The sequence below is a fragment of the Indicator indicator genome, chromosome 16 (assembly GCF_027791375.1).
Source record: "Indicator indicator isolate 239-I01 chromosome 16, UM_Iind_1.1, whole genome shotgun sequence".
NCBI classification, from domain to species: Eukaryota; Metazoa; Chordata; class Aves; order Piciformes; family Indicatoridae; genus Indicator; species Indicator indicator.
The window spans coordinates 10,688,098-10,709,961 of NC_072025.1; the positions used below are offsets into that span (position 1 = coordinate 10,688,098).

The 21,864-nt window shown below is 36.3% G+C and overlaps 1 protein-coding gene across 7 annotated transcripts in view; it reads right to left on the reverse strand.

Annotated features, from left to right (window-relative positions):
• DMXL2 (Dmx like 2) overlaps positions 1-21,864 on the reverse strand; it is a 50,221-nt gene that overhangs the window by 21,689 nt on the left and 6,668 nt on the right. For 5 of the 7 annotated variants that reach the window (XM_054388001.1, XM_054387999.1, XM_054388002.1 and 2 more), the window contains exons 2-20: positions 19,476-19,601; positions 17,687-17,758; positions 17,068-17,146; positions 15,600-15,756; positions 14,469-14,535; positions 13,695-13,873; positions 12,961-13,141; positions 11,896-12,070; positions 11,207-11,440; positions 10,151-10,428; positions 9,296-9,983; positions 8,302-8,423; positions 7,355-7,444; positions 6,027-6,144; positions 5,231-5,350; positions 4,569-4,796; positions 2,154-3,833; positions 1,768-1,878; positions 879-1,048 (exon numbers count right to left, since the gene is read on the reverse strand). In XM_054388001.1, the coding sequence (XP_054243976.1) occupies positions 879-1,048; positions 1,768-1,878; positions 2,154-3,833; positions 4,569-4,796; positions 5,231-5,350; positions 6,027-6,144; positions 7,355-7,444; positions 8,302-8,423; positions 9,296-9,983; positions 10,151-10,428; positions 11,207-11,440; positions 11,896-12,070; positions 12,961-13,141; positions 13,695-13,873; positions 14,469-14,535; positions 15,600-15,756; positions 17,068-17,146; positions 17,687-17,758; positions 19,476-19,601 (4,875 nt within the window). The remainder of the gene's footprint in view (positions 1-878; positions 1,049-1,767; positions 1,879-2,153; positions 3,834-4,568; positions 4,797-5,230; positions 5,351-6,026; positions 6,145-7,354; positions 7,445-8,301; positions 8,424-9,295; positions 9,984-10,150; positions 10,429-11,206; positions 11,441-11,895; positions 12,071-12,960; positions 13,142-13,694; positions 13,874-14,468; positions 14,536-15,599; positions 15,757-17,067; positions 17,147-17,686; positions 17,759-19,475; positions 19,602-21,864) is intronic. The other 2 variants (XM_054388003.1, XM_054388004.1) reach the window with 2 other exon arrangements.

Sequence of the window (21,864 nt, forward strand, 5' to 3'; positions counted from 1 at the left end):
GCATCTGATTTGGAGTCTTATGATAATTAAGCTTTGCTCCAGTACTCTTTTGAGCATCCTGTAAGTTTTTAAAATGCATTTTTACAACAGATGACTTGGGAATTTAGTAACTTAGTAATTATTTCTCTTCCACAGACATCTCAGAAATTGCAAGTTTACAAGAAAGCTAAAAGTGATTAAAGATTTATATCTCATTACTAGCTATGGGAAACAGTTTTAGATATTACCTCAAAAATAATACTGCATTTTATCCACTATTAGACCTCCCATAAAAAAATTCTGCATGCAAATGAGATTTGGTGTTATCTTGGTTTTACATAATGTAGGATCAGATTTCTATAAAAAAGCAATTTTGGAGCTATTCAAAAGAGTGGAACTGCATTCATTTTCAGTTCAGATCTCTTATGTTCTATAGTATTCCATTAAAAAAAAAAAAGTACAAAAAGACCATTTATTTAGTTTTTATTCATATTTTTAGATATATTTATTTCTTAAATAAAACCTACCACTGAAATTCAAAGCAGAATTTCCTGTAAAGGATATATGAGACAGTATATATCTGAAAACATGTTTCTTCTTAAAATAAAATATTTATTATTATTTTTAACATACTGTTAAATATGGGGGTGAGGGGGCAAAGGGAGGAAGGGGGGGAAATCAGGTGCTTCAGGAATAGCTTTTCTCTAGAGAGTTGTATTATATCTTACTATCGAATACTGAAATTTGTAAGCCAGGACTGCAACATCAATTGGCATAGGAAAAAAACAACTTCTGGCAGGGCTGGAGTACAAAGGAAGCTCCTATGTCCAAGTCCCCAAGCACATCTATTAAGGAATACCTATAAGATGTCACTAGAATTTGTAAGTAATATAAAGTACCTTCTCAATGCACCTTCGGAGTGTGTTGATATTCCTGACCCACCAACCAATACCCATGGCTCTTAATTCAGACCACTGGGGGTCTCCCTTCTGGATAGCAGGAATCATATTGATCAGCTCCTCCTCAGCCTCAGAATGAAAAGCCCATGCAAAATGGCAAGTAGATAGGCCTGAACAATAATGTAAGATAAAAAAATTCACAAGATTAAGACCTGTTAATAAGTAAGACATGCAAAGTGGGATCTCCAATCCAAGAGTTAGGTAGATCTAAGAGAAACTGTTTAACAGGAAGTAGAGCTGCTAAAAGAACTGCTGAAATATCATTTTGCTCACTAGGGATGTCCTCCCCTCAACGGTCCTTCCATTATTTTCCAGTACCCCACTCATATATGTACGAGAGTTATATGGTGAAAGACTAAAGGAACAATATTCTGTAATTGCAGAGGCAGACATATTCTGGGACAGAAACCTTTCTGTCTGCTGTTTATGTGAAAACTGCTTTTCTGTCCTGTTTTTCACAACAGCATTTACTCAGACTGAGCAAGACGAAAAAAAACCTGCTGTGATGAAAATAAAAGATAATCTTTAAGGTAAGTTAAAACCATGCTCATGTAAAGCAGTATCTTCATTCCTCCATCAGAAACAATACAACATGTATACAATCTGTATGTCACCTGGTTGGGGAACTTATTAATGCCTCAAACTGAACTGTAGAGCTACGCTTTTTTTGCTATTCACAATGCATACAGGGAAGCCTTAAGTAAGCCTTTGCAAGGCCTTAATGGCATAGATAAAATCTAAAATGTGTATGCAGATAGTATAAATATAGTATTATAAATCAAACATAACCAGATTCTGTCAGCTCGAGTAGGTCAAATGAAACCAATACCTTGGTGAAGCAGCTGAACTCGATACAGAGGTGGGAGTGATGTCAGAAGGCAAGTGTGCAAGCGCATAGCCAACAAATACCGTAAGCCACATTCATCTAAAGTATCTCTTCCTGTAAAACATAAAATACTTTTGAACATGCAGGTGACTGCAAAAGGCATATGTACAACTTTACCATATGCAATGTGTGAGGAATATACGTTTCTAAAGTTGCTGAGAGCTTGAACTACAAGTTATTTATCATGTATGAAACAGAGAGATTTATATGTAAATGTATCCAGTCACAATAACTGATGCTAGCTTTCAGCCTTGTTATTCAAAAACACTTGAGTTTACCTCTGCTGAAAAGAGTAAGAATGTTAATTCAATACTATGTCAGTTACTAACCTGAGTAATTCTTATCTCTGTTCTCATCTAGTTCAGTGCTTGTCATGGCCACTGTGTCTGCCAAAGCTACAAGAAACATCTGCTCCAGTCGAGTGAGGCCTGGTAGACTTGAGTGCATCAGGTGGCTTGAAAGGACACTAGCATGTTCTCGGCCAAAGTAAGTTGGACCATACTGTGACAGATTAATAACTTTGGATTTACTCTCCCTCTTTTCAGGCTCGAAATCAATAAAGTCTTCAGTTGTAACAGGCTGAATCTGGAATAGATCTGAGTACTGATCCTCTGTTTTTCTCTTAGCATGATCTTCAGAGCCCCGAGGTATTTTAGAAGTTTCTTCAGAAACATAAGTGGCATCTTGATCTGCAGCAAGCAGTGCATACAGTGGCAGAGGGGGAATTGAGTCTATCTCTGTGTAGTCTCGAGTACCATCTTTTCCAGCTGTGATGGTATCCTTTGCAGTACTACCACTTACACTAATGGTGCGAGAAAGATGGCGTTTAGGACCAGTTCCTTCCCCAGCTTCTGTGTCTTTAACTATTGCAACTTCTCCTGCAATACATTTAACTAAATGTGATAGAATAGCTTTGGCTCGTCGTACTTTACCCAGATCCATAAGTTCTAATAACTGGGTTGGATGATACTGGGGTAGAGTAGGTGAAAGCACATGAGCAGCTTCAAAAAGGCCACCATCCTGAATTACAGCTGGCATGCCAAAAACATCATCCACAATACCTGCCCCATCAATTACACTGGTCTTCTTTGCTATCAAGCTTGTTTTGAGTGGATCTTGTGTTGTAGAGTCTTCAGAAATAAAAACATCACTTTCTCCATCACCAAACTTGACCGCGTGTTTCCACTGGGCATAAACATGCATTTCACAGTCCATTCCCACTACCAGTATACCATCTCTCACCCAGGACAGAGAAACAGGCAGTGAAGGAGTGCCATCTACAGATGATACCAAATCAATTGATCTAAGCAACACCCACTTCGACTTTATACCTTGTTTTATGCTACCACCTAGTGGTAAAGTAATGACAGCTACTCCCTCTTTGCTGTTCGTTTGATCTGTTACAATTCCTGAAAGTCTTCCATACATGAAGATGTTGGCACCAACTCCAACTGTCAATATATGTGAACCATCTTCTTTCGACACCCAGTCCAAATGCACCAGATGCTTGATACTGGGCACTGAGTATTTGTCTTTATTCAAAAAAGCATCTGATGTACTGTAAACAAATAGATTACTATCTACACTGACCCTTGAATCAAGTACACTTCCAACCTTAACTAAATCATCCAGATGAATTGTCTGTTCCAAAACCCATTCTGATCCTCCTGTAGACTCACATTCAAGTATACAAACATGCATGGAAAATTCTTTGGAAACAAAACCATTCTGCTGTATGGGTTGTTTGTATGCTACTGCAAGACGTCCTGTATAAGAACAGCTAACAGCAACTGGCCTTCCTACTATGCTGACTGTACTGCTGTTGTCTTCTCCTTCATCATTCATTAAAGGCCATTTTCTCCAATGATATGTTTCTCTTTCTTCATTTTTGCTGTTTAGGTCTGTCTCTACAGTACATCTCCAGAACCGCACTCTGTTGTCTGAACATGATGTTACTATCAAATAAGGTGCAAGGCAGACTGGATATATTGATGAAGAACTCAGGTGACCTGAAGTGAGATCAAACACACTTACTTTTAGAAATATAAAGTAGAATGCCTATATGAGTAAGTCAGACATAACAATTTCTTAAATACTGGCAGAGAACTTTACAATCTGGTATTATTTTTCTAATTTAGAGTTGGCTAAGGACAAACGTTAATTATGACTGATAACAGTCTTGCAGCTTGAACATTACTAATAATCTGCATTTCAGTTCACTGTTCAAAGCAGGTAAGATGAAACTGAGCTAATTCAGACAAGGGTTGTTAGAAGAACAGGAGGAATACAAAGCCTTAATCAGATGACTTTAAGGAAGTTAAGCTTAGGTTCTTAGAACCTGCCAAAATGAAACCTGAGAAGGAAAAAAAAAAGACAAAAAAAAAAAAAAAAGACAAAAACACAGAAAGACAGAAGAAGGTGTAAGTGCACTGGGTAAAAAAAGCACTATATATCAAATCTATTAATACTGGCAAATGAACAAATGGGCATACATTTTTTATTAATGAATTAGGACTAAAAATTAAAGTTTCCAACTATTACAGCAGGAAGTTTCAGGAACACCTTTCCTGTGGGTATTGATAGATGTATGAAAGGGTAATGTGACATGGACACAATGATTTGAGAGAGCCTTTTCGGTCCCATGTTCCCTGTATCAATAAATGTGACAGGCTGGGGGGATACGATATGATAAACTAGGAGTTAAATTAGTAGACCAACTGGATAGAACAAGATGTTAAATTTACCTGCTGAAGGAGTTGCTCTTACTACCTCTACACCAACAGGAAGATCCAGAGGTTGGCTATACACAAGTCTGGAGCTTAGAATGAGTTTACTTGCAGTCTGAAGATTAGCAATTGATGAAGATCGTGGAATGGGACTTATGCCAGGTGATACATCTGGAGAAGAATCCACAGTCTTCTGCTCAGGCACAGTAAGCTTATTCTCTGATGAAGTAGCTTCAGTTTGCTTTGCTATTTAAAAACAAATTTCCAGTCTTAAAAAAAAAATTGCTTTTAAGTAAAGACAAGACATGAATATCCTACAAACAGATTGTGCTTAAGCTGAACAGAACATTATATGGTGCATGCAGGCTGTGTTAGTTTTTTTGCATGCTGTAACTATTCATTTTAAGGCTCCCAGAACATTCTGAAATCCTGATAGTTTAAAATAAAGAATCTAGTACTAAAGTACATCATTTACCCTATTAACAATTTTTTTTATTGCTATCAGTATAAAATGCAACCAATGTAAGTAATCTTACTGCTTCTATTACATTGATAAATTATTCTGAAGATTTTTGACTCTGAGGTTTCTGCTTGACAAAGGTGACACAATTTGTTATAAAAGCTTTATTTTAAATAATAGGAAAGAAATATCTGTCTCTAAGGAAATTACAGTCACTCACCTAAACAGGCTTGCACAGATTTAAGATGAAGGTGCCACATCTGAAGAATGGAGCAGCCATTAGTATCTTTTTCAATTACTACTAGATAGAACTTTTCTGAGAAAGATGGTGGACGATACCCTGTAATTTAATCATAAATAATTTTCAGTAGCAGAAGACTCTCTAAAAATTGATACTAAAAAAAACCCGTTTTCCTCTTTGAAATTGTTGTATTATAAAACAAAATACTCAAACTGTACCATGAGTAACAATTTCAATCAACATTGTTTTTTGCTCCTAGCTATAGAAGAATTAGAGACCAATTTACAGACAACCTGAGTATTAGTGGCATATCTAATTCATTAGGTATCTTTGCTTTCTCAATCGGTTTTAACTACTGCTCTATTGTACATGTTCTTTCCCACCTACCTGCTTTCTTCCTTCTGAAGTTTTAAGGTTACTACTGAATTCACGTTACTTGCTACTGCATTAACTTGTAAATCAGCTATATTCACCTAATCACCTGGCACTAAGTATTAACGCAGAAAATACACTTCTGTTCTATTCTGTATACACTTTGTGTGTAACACACGGCATTTTGAAAAATTGACTTTGTCGTATAACTGTTCACTCTAAGAAAAGCAGAACAGCCATTGCCATGTAAACACCGATTCATACCAGCAACGTGAAACAGACATTTTACTGACTTTTGCATTCCCATTAAAAAGGAAACTAGCATATGCCAGCTAGATTTCAGCATTCTTTAAGAACATTTTGGTAGCTCCTTAATTCATTTTTAGTTATTTTTATGTTCTACCTTGTGATGGCTGGAAAAATATCTCAGTTTCCTTCCCTTCCAGGTCTTCCTTGTGTGGTTTGTATCCCAAAATGAAGTCTTCTTGAAAGACATGAAGCAATTGTGTGTTTGAGCCACACTGAAACATTAAGCAACAGTCATGCTTCCAAAATAATACAGCAATGTTTTGCACTATTGAAATTGTTTTCTGCAATTCTTTCATAACGTTGAAAATTTTAACGTGTCAGAAAAACTAACCATTTTGCTCTTATAGTAAGAATGGGATATTCTAGAACCTATTGTTTGTATATTCAAATAACTTCACTGACATCTACCATTTTAAACAAATTCTGTATTTTTGCAATTATTTCAGTTATTGACAAATTATTTAGTATCTGACTGGTTTATACTTCCTTAAGTGTTGCATACATAAGGGTGGCAAAACTTCTTTGACTTTTATCTCTTTTCAGTGGGAAGACAGGCCTGTGGTGAATTTCCTGGGATCTAAAAACCAGAATGAATTGCAGATTTTCCTTTTCTCAGGTATCTCAACAGCTATCGTTCCTGAAAGCAACAGATCTCTCTGCAGTACCGCTACCTCTCTACAAAGGAGGTTGATGGCAGTAAAAGTGTTTATTGCAAGCAAGGAAAAATGTGGCCCCCCACAACCGTGTTTAATTAAAGATTTTGTGTTGCAAGACATCATCATTTTTCCAGAGAAATACTGAAAGAGAGAATTCCCTGTAAAAAGTTCTAGACAAGTATTTTGTAAACCAGAACTTAAAATTGAGGACTTCTTTATGTATAAAATGTCCAGACATGTAATTACAAAATGGTAAAATAACAGTTTTTACAGGCTGCTTCGTAACAGAAAATAGCAGTGAAACACATATGGTCAAATAACTACGAGTAAGAACAAGGTGTAGTAATACCACCTCCTCATTGTTTGAAATTTCTAGCTGTATTAGCTAACAGATAAAAAATTATCTTTGGCTATGATTCCTACATTTTGAAACAGTCAGGATGAGTTTTAGGATTATTTTTTTTTAATGTTGTTCATCTTTTGGTTTTGTTTGGAGAGATTGTTAAGTTTTTCCCCTTTTAATTACATTGGCTTGTAAATCAGGCTTAGAAAATACTGTTACACTCTAACAATGGGCTTTGAGCTCTTTGCAGCTAAAAGGAAGTCTGACTAAAATGTTCAACATATCTCTATGTTCACAGAAACTCAAAATTAGGATCATAGAGAAATGTAATCTCTTTTACCTCTTTCCAACAGTTTAGGTAAATTAATAGACTAAGCTATTAAACACCTTTACATTATACTCTTAAAGAGTTAATTTATTTACTTTGTTAGTTATTGCATCGAGTTCAATAATGCATCCTGGTCGCGCAGTAGATTGTTGGCTCACAATGTTAAACACTTCCCCAATAAGTTTCTGAAACAGAAGAAAATGAGAAGAGTTAGTATATTTTTGATGCCTAAACCTTCCTCGCTGGCATATCAGGTTTCATGTTGTCATTTTGGCACTCATGAATAATGCATTTACCAAAACATTTGCACAACTGCGAGTCTGTAGCTGTTCATGGGGACAGCATACCAGTTTAAGGAAACTAAATGTTTATTTAAAGATTTATCGTTTCACAACATAACTAGTATCTGTGCCATGACAAACACAAACATGCTGCTTCACTGTTGTTTAAAGTGAAGTACAGCTTATATATAAACTAAAGGCTATTTATTGTTTTTTGATGGAACATTCACAGTCATTGCTCCTAGAACTGATTCCTCAGACCAACTGAAATATTGACAAGCTCTGTCTTGCAAAATAGCTTATAAAATAACAGAAGAGTGGGAAAAAAAGAGTTGTGCTTCTTTATACTGAAACAGTGCAAGGTCAGAGTTTACTTAATTAAATGAAAAATAAAAAGCATGAAAAAATTATTAGAGAAAATAATATTACCCTTAGCAATAACCTGCTGATTCCCTCCTATCCCACTATCTCTGCCCTTCCTCATATATAGATGCAATAAGTGATGGATACACCTAAGTTTTGATCTTCTATCTTCACCTTTTCCCTTGCTCTTCTCTCTTTTGAGAAGACAAAGAAGGAATCCTATTTTAGCTTTCCTCACTTGCTACAGATCGCAGGAACTTGTTAGGGAAACTGTTTCAGTCGAGCCACTCTTAGTAGCAATAGCTGGGTTTTTGTCTGCTAATGTTTACAGACAGCTACAAAGTTGTCTTGATTAGTTGTATTTTAATACTTTCACACCATTTCTATATAAAACTTACAGAAGATTCAGGGTCAGATAATTCATCTAGAAGTTTTCGTGCATCTACAACAGCTTGATAGAGTCTCAGGTTTGTGCCATCAGATGCAACAAAGCAAGCACTAGCAGAGTTGCAGTATGTACCTAAGAGAAAGCACAGAAATCTCATAGCTAATGGCAGTCAAATAGCATCAGGCACTTTATTAAAATCCACAGTATTTGAATGTTTCTAACAATTTTTATAAAGCACTGTATCAAAAAAGCCTAAGCAAATGTATGCATTGAAACAGTGTTATTTGAACTCTGAAGTAACTCCCTTTCTGCTCTTTCATGTAACTGAAACTCTTCATAGGTTGAATAATCTAAGCAAAATTCCTGTATGTTCACAACCATTGTTCACGCATACAAATACCAGTATGTAAGTACACCTAGGGGAATGCTGCCATTCCTTAGAGTAGTTATGTTCTCTTCACAGTTCTCCTTCACTAAGTAGGTGCTCAGAAGGGCTAATTCTAGTTCCTCTAGGTTGTCAGAGATGATTTAGAGTAGGACTCCAAGTTAAACTGTTCAGCTATATTTGCTGTAGCTTTTTTTCCTTGTTTGCTCTCTCTAAGCTTTTCAGAGAAAATTAACCTCTATGATTATTCCCTTCTACCCTTCAATTAAAGGGCAAGTATAAAGGTGGAAGGAGAAATATTTCTGCAGTAGTAATACACGAAAAACTGTAATGCGAGTGGATTTTTTGCGTCCTTGCAGTAAACAGAACAGGCTTGATGATTGCTTGCTCATGCAGAGAAGCTACTGAATGTCAGCTGACCCATAGTAACTTACAGACAGACCAGATTAAATGTTTTGAGCTAGTTTGGCTTCAAATGAAGTAAAAATGCTTAATTTGCATAGTATGAGGAAATTGCTGAAAATTTAATATAAATGCACTCCAAACACACAATTATTTATGTTAATAAAGTAATTCTATGAGTCAGTGTTATCTATGGAAACATGCTAAGTATACTCACCAAGGCAATAGCTGGGGATAAGTGTTGGAAGCCAGGCTACATTAGAGAAAGCGGAGGTGTGCAGAGAATTAATTCGAGCCAATTCAGATACTCCTCCAGTGTATGATAAAGGTCCTATAGGGTCTACACGCCACAGAATCAGCTCACTATAGATTGCATTTGGGTCATGGAATGTACGGGTGGCTGCATTTTTAATTTGCTGCCTAGGAGAACCTTTCACATGTTTAAGAGGATCCATTATTCTGTTTATCCTGTCAGAGTCCCAGGAACTGTCAGACTCAGGAGTTAACAGAGCATTATGATGAGAAGATGTTAGCAGTAATGGTAAAACAGAATGGCAAGCTAGATCATTGAGATGAAAACGGTGACCACAGTACCTAAATTTATGTGATACAGTCAGCACAGTAGTGAAAGCTGATTTATCAGCAAAAGTAACTGCCCACTGATTTAGAGAGCCATCTATATGTTTGGAAATCATCATTACTATGGGAGAAATTATTGCACTGTCCTGGGCAAGGCTTGGTCCTTTATTTGCTAGAGTATTATCTGGGAAATCCATTGTCTTCTGATATGTAGCATCACTGTTATCTTTTATAAAGACAGGGCAAGCATACATCATAATATTTTTGCTAAGGGAGCTAGCATCTCCTGATGGAAATGCAACGGGAATCCTAGAAGAAAATGAAACCTAAAAAAAGAAAAAAACCAAGTTAGAATATGACAACCCATCTTAAGTCTGAATAAACATTAGCTGTTTCACAAGAAGTACTTGAAATTATATTCATACTGATGTTCAGGGCACAATGATTGTTGATTAAGATCATAAATAATAAAACAATTTTAAACATACAATACCTGAACTTGTCGAAAGATGCCTGGAGTGTGTTCATCTAAATATTTCACATGCCACACCAAAAAGGTACCATCAACAGGATGGATAGTAAAAAGCATATCTGGATTTCTGTTCCATTCAGTAAGGAGCAACTCAATTTTCCGATCTAACAAAACTGTTGGAAGAGCCATACGTGGGCCTGCTAGTAGAGATGTTTTGGGGCTTCCTTCTCTTTCACCATCTTCATGTTCTGAAGAGCCTGTACCAGTGCCTGTCTCTGATTCTCTATCTATAGACAAGTCTGCAACAGAAGAGGAAAATGCCACTTCACCCATTGCAAATATTCCCTATTAGTTTCTATTAAAAAACCACAGTATTTTTTAAATCTGCTAATAGTATTGTCTGGTAAAAACACTCATGCACACTGAGGGTAGAAATGTCTTTCCTTGGCCCGTCTTTAAAAATATGAGGATCTGGCCTTTTGCTACTGCTTCTGACTATGCAATAGAAGTAATAATAACTGTAAAAATCCAGACCTTAAAAGTGATACATACTTTTCCACAGCATTGACAGTCTAGATTTTAAGAACTTTCTTGGCTTCATCAGCAATATAAAGTATTTCTGGAAGGATATGTTTTCCATCATTAATCTCAAAACATGCCTCCATTCCTTTGTTAACAGCTATAATTGGGATCATCAAGTGATCTATAGTTTAAGATGTAAATCTTAACAGTACTAGAAACAGTGCAGTTGCATTAAAATTGAGCTAGGTCCAACCCTTCTTGAAGCTTGCCAGAAATTAGTATGTCATTACTGACAATCAGATGGTAAGGTAAAGAGAGAACAGGTTCTAGCTGTAATTTCACAGCTAACACAAGCTACCTTTCTTTTTCATTGTCTTACAACAGAAAAGTACATAATTGAATGTCATGCTTACAATTAAAGCACCCAAAATTTCATCTGTAAATGAAATTAGATTAGTGATAAAATGTTAGCACTTACAATTCTTGTGCTAAATTATTGTATTAATATACTTCAAAATAATTAATGTGCTACATATCTATCTCAATATTGCTAACCGTGATCTAATTTCATATGCAAGCCTCTCTCTTTTTCTTCCATTTCTTCCTTCTCTTCAACTTCGACATCAAAATCATGTTTGATTTGTTGCTCAGAAAGTTTTCTTAGATGCTGCATAAATACTTCAATAGAGGACGTAAAATTAAACTCTTTATTATTCAACCAGTGAACAACGAAGCCTCCATTTCCTTCATCTATATTAAAAGCTGTTCCAGCCAAGACTGATGGAATATCTGTGGAGAATTATAAACAAATAAAACGCTATATATGAGACTATTCTTCTTTTTGCATATATACACATACAGACAGATTTCTTAATTAAGACATTTGACTTATTTTAAGTAGAACATAATTTGTGCCTGTAAAAATTACATAATTGCATCTATAGGATACAAATCAAGCTTCTACATGCAATTTTAATTAAAAAAATATAATTATACTGCAGAGTTCTAACTGCTTAGTTTCATATGTTGTGGTGGTGTCATTTCATGTACATATTTTAAGTAAGGCACATGACTGGTCTTTTCCTTGTTGAAAATATTCTGTATTATTCTATACAATGCAGATAGTTCCTTGACAAAAAAAAAAAAATCTGCTTGTGAAGCAAGTCTTCCTACATGCCTGTATTCAATTATTATTTAATTTGTACAAATATATTGTTACAGCTTAATAAGAGGTTGTACTTCACCTGTACTAGGGTTGATGCTTGCTGCTATATGGAAGTGCCCAAGGGCATTTGCATGATGTGAAATGTGACGCTGAACTTCATGAGTACCCTGCTGATCCGGCAATACATCCGTGTGCGTAACAAGAACTGAAGATCTCCTTTGTCCTTTTCTCATGTTTTTCAAATGGTGAATTGTCTGGTATAGTTATAAAAAAAAAATCCTAAAAAACTGTAAGGCAAAAATTCATACTTATATAAAACCTACAGCTTTTTAACATCCTTCTACGTAGAAAAATGAAGACTGATTTCAAAAGTATTATTTTAAATAGTTTTCAACAGAGATTAGTAATGTTTATGCGCATGAGCTTTGCCTTTGGCCAGAACTGTTCTAACAGCCTTCTGAAAAGTCCTTTGATAGCTACTCTACTCTCACAAGACAAAAATACACGCTATTTTGTGTAAAATTCATAAACAAGATTACAACAATCTAAAAGCAGTAACCTTTGCAATATAACTTTATGATGAATTATTTTTGTGTAACTGAAAACTGATGAGACCACATGGAGAGCACAACTGATTCAACAGCTCAAAGCATAACTGGTTGCACTCTCCCTGTCTGGTGATGGTCCTGATCTGTGAGAAATATAATAACTTGGTCTGATTGTAATAGTCTAGAGCCCAACAATACCTCCTTTGGAAATGCAATTATCAAATCTAATAACTAAAAACTAAAGAGTTTATTTACTGGTTCCACTGTTATTAAACTACTGACATTCAAACCCAATCAGAAAGACACCATCTCTTACTATTACATATTGAACATTGTGTCTTCCCATCACTATTAATTAGATATAGAAAAAGTAGATTGAGTTTTACAAACATGGAGCTTGGATGGAGAGCTGCAAAGTCTCCGACTTCTTCAGTGTTTAGTAATAGACTTCAAAAACTGACAAGAAATAATTCAGACTGTTCTGTTGTGCTTCTAAGGGATAGATATTACACATTATTAGAGTTCTACATCCTTAAAATATTTAAGTTCTGAGGATTCTGAAATAAAAAATTGACAAAACAAATATTTACTCATACCTCTAGTGCATGCTGTATTTTGTCCTTTTGCTTTCCAGTCTGAGAGGTGGTGCTAATGCTGGAAGTGCTAGTTTCACAGATCTGCTCACCAAGAAGAGTGTCTTCTGGTAACAATGTCTCTGCCCACAGCCGACAGATGCCATCAAGACAGGATGTGAGTAACACATTACAGACTAAGCCCCTAATGGTAGACATATCAAAGTTACTATCCAATGTAGTTATATTAGCTATATGAGGATTATACAAATATTCAGTAATTGTTTCCTTCACTCTGCCCCTCCCCTAACTAAAGGTTTTATATCAGTAGTGCAAAAACTGCAATTATGAAACTGCCTCAATTATCTGACTTGCTGAACTATGTGAAGAACGCATGTATTTTACTAAATAATGAGAAGTGAAACTGAACACATAATTAAATGCCAGTATATACAATAAGGTGCAGAAAATAGCTTACTACAAGCTGATTATTTAAACAATATTTTATTTTCAATGTTATATCATCATTTGGTCAAGACAACGCCTTACATTCATGCTTCCTTGAATAAGTTGAGATGGCACAGAAGTTTATACCATATATTAGAATAAATCTCATCTCTGACGCTGATGGCTTTTTTATTTCTTGAAAATATAAGCAAAGAAATCTAAACATGTTCTAAATGACTTAAGCAGAGCATTAAAAAAATATTTGGCCAAAGGCTTGTTTAGTTTTTATTTGAAAAAGAAACCTTTCAAACCTGGGCATGTACTTGCTAATGTTACGCCATGAAAATCCTGTCACTGCTCGAGGATGTGCCAAATAAACAAATGAGAAGTTGACAGGCTCTGAGCATTTTTTCTTTTCTTCATTCTCTTGGGGCAGAAGAGATGACTTCCAACCAGTCATAGGATACCAAACTTTCAAGAGGCAGTCATCCTAGGTAAAGCAATAAAAAAAAAATCACAGGTTTAACTGGCTATAATTTTAAAAGTCACAAAACAGAAAATCCCAAATAATAAGGAAATTGCTGTCCCAGTATCTTTAATGAAAACTTGATCTGTGGTCCATAACTATTTGCAGTTTTTTGGATAATCCATTTCTGAGATCACTTATGATCAGTCGTTCTGGAAATGAGTTACAGGACTGAGGAAACACTCTGCTTGCAACACTCCACTCTGATAAGGAATTCTTCCAGTCCAGTTGGCCCCTCCTCTTCTCTTGGTTCACTATGCATTTTCTGCATAGCACATATGCATGCTCAAATCCCATGTCCACTTCCCTGCAAAGACAGAAGCCTGAAATAGGCTCCTCACACTAAAATATTAAGCTCATTAACAGTCAGTTTCCCCACTGAGACAATTCATGCTAAGTACCTGTGTAATGCTGTAATGTAACATCTCATATGTAATGCCACAGTATTGCACATGAGATGATAGTTTAACCTAGCTCAGACTACAAGACTGTTCTATATTACTTACTTTTGTCAAACAAATGCAAAGCACTTCTCTAATTATTCTTTTTTTGTCCTTACCTTCCCGGCTGTTGCAAAGTATTCACCATCAGGCGACCATGCCATCAAATGTACTGATACTGCAGTCCTAAAGAACATGAGAGCGAAGTTTTAAATTGTAAGTAAAGTCTATTTACTCCATTGTATTATTCCACATGTATTCCATATCATCATTCTACCTGTATTCAGTTAAATACTACTGTTGATTATTTAAATTAAATATATTAGTATTTTATAGCTGTTGCTTTAAGCATACTTTAGAAACAGCAGAATCATCAAAAGCATTCACTACAATGAAACAAAATATTCAGTATTTCCATACTGTCACAGTACAACAGCCCACAAAACAGTTCAAGTATGGCAAGCCTGGGCTAGATTCCATGTGATCACAGAAGTGAAGTTTCTCCCACCTGCTCCTCTGCTCCCAGTGAAGTCAAGACAAATAGTAGGAAGAAACAAAAGTGAAGATCTTTTAGGTAATTTGTGATACCATTTGTCTTTGACTACAGCTTATGGGTCAGCTGTCTGAAAGAGGAAAGCAGCCTACACAGTGCTTTGTGGGCACAAAATCTGTAACTGCTTCCAAAAAGTCAGAAGAAAACAGGTTCACAGAATCATAGAATGCTAGGGGTTGGAGGGGACTTCCAGAGATCGAGTCCAATCCCCTGCAAAGAAGGACGACTTAGAACACATAACACAGGAATGTGTCCAGGCAAGTTCATAGACAGCTTCTTCCCAAGTCTGCACACACAAATGGCTGATCGTGAAGCACTTCTGTGACACAGACCTCAAATAAAGGATAGAAAGAGTTTCAGAACTCTCCTCCTAATATTCAGGAAGCAGCTCTCATCTTTGCCAGTGTAGCATATGTGCCTGCTACTGCTCCTCTATTCAGTCTCACCCAATATCTCAACACTACTTTCAAGATGAGAAAACAGGGAAAATTTAGATATATGGCAGTGCAGTACAGTTTGGGTACTTGATTAGGTTATCTGGTGATAGGTGACTTGTGCATTAACTTACATGATTTTCTTTTATTGTATTTTAAGCTGATTTAAATGCACATTTTCAAGTATGGTTTTGGAGAGAAGACAGAGTTGATATATGAGGTGGCATTGCAATTTGTCGGCAAATAGAAACAATCTCACTCACTTGCACTGCCAGACACATTTCCAGTCATTTAGAACTGGGAGAACTTTATCATCTTTGATCCGATTGACAGGATCATCATCTTCGACTTCTTCTAGAATGTCACTAGATGGAGGAGCCCACAATTGCAAAAAGTCAGTTGCTGTCAGCAGCCTATTACCTGGAAGAGAGTAATACCAAAGCTGTGACACCAAGATGATGTATGTATATTGAAAGATTAAGCCTGCCGACGTATTTTGATAATTATTCAAAACAGGTTGAAAACTCAACTTTAAAAAGTCCATTTTAAATACAATAGAGTATTCAATCATATATTCATAGAATGGTTTAGGTTGGAAGGGACCTTAAAGATCATCTGGTTTCAACCCCCTGGCTATGGGCAGGGACACCTTCCACTAGACCAGGTTGCTCAAGGCCTTATCCAACTTGGCCTTGAACACCTCCAGAGAGGGGGTATCCACGACCTCCCCAAGCAACCTGTTCCAGTGTCTCACCACCCTCACTGTAAAGAATTTCTTGCTAATATCCAGTTTCAATCTACCCTCCTCAAGCATAAAGCCGTTCCCTCTCATCACTGCAAACCCTTGTAAGAAGTCCCTTCCTGGCTTTCTTGTAGGGCCCCTTCAGGTACTGGAAGGCTCCCTGGAGCCTTCTCTTCTCCAGGCTGAAAAGCCCCAACTCTTGCAGCCTGTTGCCATAGGAGTGGTGCTCCAAGCCATCTGATCATCTCTGTGGCCTGCTTTTGGACCTGCTCCAGGAGTTCCATGCCTCTCTTACGCTGGGGGCACCAGAACCTGACATAATACTCCAGGTGGGGTCTCATGAGAGCAGAGTACAGCGGGAGAATCACCTCCCTTGCCCTGCTGGTCACACTTCTTTTGATGCAGCCCAGGACATAGTTGGCTTTCTGGGTTACAAGCACACATTGCCAGCTCATGTTGAGTTTTTCATCAACTGACGTCCTCCTCAAGACCGCTCTCAAGCCACTCCTCCCCCAGCCTATATTTGTGCTTGGGATTGCCCTGACCCAGGCATAGGGCCTTGCACTTGGCCTTGCTGAACTTCATGATATTCAGCACTTCTTATTAAAATACTTTTATAACATTTAGTAATTAATGTTGCAGATGCTAAATAGCCATTCACATCTCAAAGAAATATACATTGTTAGACATAAATATCTGTGTCTGGGCATATTGATGACTTTAATTGTGATAAAATTATATTTAAATGGTTATTATTTGTAATTTAAGTCAGCAATTTAACATTGTGATTCCCAAACTAAGATCTTGCATAAGAGAGTTCAAATGTTTGGCAAATGCTAACCATAGCCCCAGGTTTTACATGACAATGACCAAGAACAGATCATCTAAATTATCCATATTTATGCTCTCACTTTATTACAATAAAAATAATCTGTAGTCAAATTCTCCTGACTACAAATGTTGAACAAATACTTCAAACTTCACATTACCTTGAGGATCCCAAGCAAGGTTGTAAGTCATAGAACTGAGGAAGAACTGCCCAGTTTTAAGCCACTGACACTTCAGTTGCTGTAATTTAAGAACAATAAAGGATTAATTCTCATTTCAACAGCAAAATATAAATATGCCCGTATTTCTTTCCTGTGTGAAAGTGCTATTAAACTTCTTGCAGAAACACTCAGGACCATTCAGGGATGGCAGTACAGATGCAACAAAGATTGTGAAACCTGCTTGATAACATATTCAATGCTTGAGTGCTCATCCATGGCTGTGCTGTTTGAACAATCCTGGCTACACGTATACAGGTCTAGGTTGTATTTCTCTATCACAGACCTGACAATCTCTTCAAGTTTAAAAAAAACACCAACTTGTCACCGTATCATTCTAGTATGAGATTCAAGAACAGATGTTGTTATGAACCTAGCAGGAGTGCAGTCCCCAGTTTGATTCATGCAGTGGAAGATTCTATCCATCCAAACTTACTATGGTGGTAGGTGGTGGAAAACTTCTATCCACTAGTCTTTTGTGTGCCAATGTAATAACTAGCTGACAGACTTTTGCCTCATCTAAGAATCTAAACAGAATTACAATAATAAAATACATACTTACACAATTTCTTTTATGAGAATTTATACCAAGTGGTTCAAAAATACAAACAGCATTTCCATATGATGCTGCAATCTGGAAAAAAAAATAAATTGAAGACTCAAAATGTAAGGTTATGAAATAACTGTAACCCTTCCTCACTATACCAAAATAACCACAGAATTTCTAGTGCCTCTTCTGTGTGACATTGTTCAAAAGTGAAATTTAATGCAACTGTCACTAGTTGTGTTCTAGGTATACTTTCTCAAGGGAGTTGAGAAATACATACTTCTGAACAAGCTTTAAAATTTTAACTATAAAGAGGGAAGACATCTTGTTTAGTGAGATAAACACTGTCAGTCAGATGTACTATATTCTTCTAGGGTGACTACTGTTAGTGCACACGTGAAATGTGATGCCTTTACTACTTCTGCTCCTGCTCCAATTCACAGCTAATAAATTAATTATTAGTGTCTGAGTATCTGTGTGTTCCCAGATTCCATTTTGTACGACTAAATAATAATTACAAGAAATAGCATGGAAAATAATTCTATTCTGAACCGTTAAATACATTGAGGGGAGATAAATCATAAACCGAAAACCTGAAATACTAATACCACTCAACCCCTCATTTTCTTTCACCCACCTATTTCACAGAAACCTCCATACACAAAGTGGTCTTCATTAGGAGTTTATCTGCTCATGTTCCTAATACTCATATGCCTATGACTACTTTTGCCTATACAATTCCTTTCACTTCCTTAAAATATTTTTAAAAGAAAAACCATTTAATTTCTTCCCAGTCAGGATCTGGTTTTCTGTGTACAGAAATGTAAAGGTTTCACACATTACAAAATCTTATTTCCTCTTTGAGAGGAGCGGAATGGGGGGAAGGTTGCAACAACACTTCCAAAGAAATAAATAGACTGTGAGTTCAGAGTCCTCACTGCAGAAACACTCAGGAGTTCACGGTGAGCTTGCAGGGGCCACCTGTGCAGCTGCAATCTCTCTTCCAGTCCTACTGGGACTGCACTGCTGCAATGCAGGGGCCTTGCCAGCTAAACCTGCCTGAATCTTGACTGGGGCTTTCTTAATACTGCCATCAGCTGGATAGTACTGGTAGGCAGTGATAACTGACAAACAAAATTTGCTCAGTGAGGTACCACAACTCAAAGTATTTATTTTTCTCAGCAATCTGAACTGTCTCTTTAGCAGTATTTATTGAGCAAAAATTAAACCACACAGCCAGTGAAGGGGCCATGCAATTCTGATGGCTCATTCTGTAGCACTTCTAAACACATGCCTAAGCTTTTCTGAAAAAATACAGTATTTCTAATTTATTGACTTGCAGGACACACAAACACACACATGCACATATGTGTGTATGTATATGTATACATGAATAATTCATCCATGTCTTCTTTAGTTAGGTGAAAGTATACAATAATGAAGACAATAATAATAATTTTAGTACCATTCAATTTCTGATACTATACTGTAACTAATACTTATTTCCACATTTTGTAAGACCCGTTATTGCAGGTCCTGGAGAGGAATAAAAAGCATTGTTACAAGATGCCTCCTGCTTCCCCTGCCCATGCCCACCTTACCAAAAAAAAAAAATTACTATTAAATTGAAACAATTCGCTGAGTAATTCAAGAGATGTTACTCAGTTACACATCAATAAACCCAGATCTTTTTCATGCTATTAACTCATTGATACTATTAACCCGTTATGCTGTTGTTTAACTATTTTATTTAGAGTATTCAATTAAAAAAATAAAAATCTATTAGAATGTATAAAATCCTTACCCTGCCTTGTTGTTGGGAGCACTCCACACAACTGACCTGGATGTTTCCATGTTTAGCACCAGGAATAATTTGCACACATTCAAAGTCATTTGCCAGAATAACAATGTCACAACCAGAGCCATATGCCTGAAATATTTTTTTAAGAAATACAATTACAAATTTATTTTAAAAACTAACTGAACACATATTAGATGACTTACACTTTTGAGAGATCTGTGAAAAAATATCATTTGAAACAAGATTTTAGCATATAGTGGGTTTATTCCTCACCAATTCGTAGCACTAGCAGAATAAGCAACAAGTGAAAACAAAGTCACAATCTTCCCAGGGTTTAAATCACAGCAAATGGGAACAGTAAAAAAATGAAAACAAACCACAATAAAACAACACAACCAAACAACACGCAAACTTATTCTAGAATTTAAGCTCTGTTCCTTGCACTTTTGTTTTGTAGAGTTTTTGTAGGTTTTACTTGTTTGGGTTTTTTTTCTCCCCTCCAATTCTTGTTGCCTTTTACATCAAGGCAGCCATGAGTTTACTAGTCAGGTGCACTTACTGAATTTGCACAAATGTACGTGTTGTGCACCTCTGCTTTTGTTTTGTTTTAAAGAAAAAAGAAAATTTAAAGTGACTTCTACAGGAATCCAATTACTGGGCTTTTCTAAGCTTTAAGAAGTGCACATTACTGTAAGATTGTACAACAACAGCGATTTTTCTTGGACATATTGTATCTTGTACAATACACACAACACTAAATAATTTACAAACAAATAATAGAACAACGACAGCTTGCAGCACTTTTTATCGGCACGACAAATACATATGTTTGCCAACCTTTCACACACCTGTTCTAGTGTGACAGAGTATTCTGAAAAGTTTAATCACTCCAGATGATCTGTTCCACTGAACTCCTATATTCAGGCATTGAAATCTCTCCCTAGCATCAATTTACCAATTAGTCTTTTAAAAGTAAACAGCTACAGCTAGAAATCTCTTTCCTGAAAATAAGCTTCCCACTGATTCCAAGATAGTGGGCAAACATTTTAGAACAGCTGAATTAAACATAGTGCAAGTACTCAAGAGTCAATTTCAGATGGTACAAAATTACTTTGGCATTTTATTTTGTCCCTTGCTTCTTTCACAGTAATTTCGAAATTACTGAGTACTAGCCCTCTCTTTTGAGGTCAATCAGTTTAAAGGCTGTCCATATTATATTTGAGATGTATATGATAAGTTGTGAGGATTTCTGTAGATTTAGAGGATCAGTGCCCACTGATGGGCACACTAAAGTAATGGTGCAAAACAACCACTGGAAATAGATGGGACAATTTAGGTCTCATGACCTATGTCTACTTTTTATCCTTCTGGGAAGCAGTAACATGTGAGAAAGTCTAAAGAAAAAGGCTTAATTTAGTGCTAAAACCAAGAATTAAATAGAAATACAAACATCAAAGCAGAAACTGAGGCCGCAGAAATTAACACACAGTACAACTGCATACATGAAAATGAAAACAGCATACAAGACACAGATTGTGTAAGGTCATCTCACAAAAAAAAGTTGAAGCAGTTTTGTCTGAGTCCTCAAGCCCACAACCACTGCTCTGCAAAACTATGAGGAAGTGATACTGGTTATTCACAATGTAAGCAGGGGAAAACTCGAACTGGTTGTTAGAGAGAGATTATCTATGAAACAGAACATCCTAGCTCCTTACTGACTATGCTATGCTATGCATTTTTAGACCCATTCTGGAAGGCAAAAGTTATTATTAAAATGGAATAGAATTATTTGCAGGAAGTAAGAGAAAGACAAGATTCTGTCATTGAACAGAAAGTCCTTTTGTTGTTTTTCATCTTTTTATAACAGAATGTTGCAAAACAAACTCCACCAGTAGTGTGGAACGTTGGACAGGATGGCAACTGTTCGCAAGCAGGAAGGAAGATGATGGAGAGCAGGATATGAATGCCCATATGTGGGTAGGAAAATAAAAGTAAGTTTTCATTTCAATAATTTATTCATAATTCTAATGTTCACAAGCAATCACTATTCACTTCAAAGGGTAAGCAATTAAAATGGCAAAGAATTGAAAGGCACCTTTTCAACAGTCTGCCTCACAACTACTAATGCAAACCTACTAAAAGACATGATTTATACTTGACTACGTCTGTTGACTCTGTGAGGCAAAATAATTTATTGTCTCTCTTTTAAAATGTTTTGTTTTCTTTTATCTCTATCCACATCTCTTATTCTAGCAGTAAGGCAGTATTTTTCTGACTAATTACAGTATTTAGCATATTCTTACAAAGTTAAGTAAAAACATGGCTGTGAATTAAATGGGTGCTTTAGAGTTAAAAAAACGGTTTTCTTAAAGAGTCATCAAAATATAAAGAT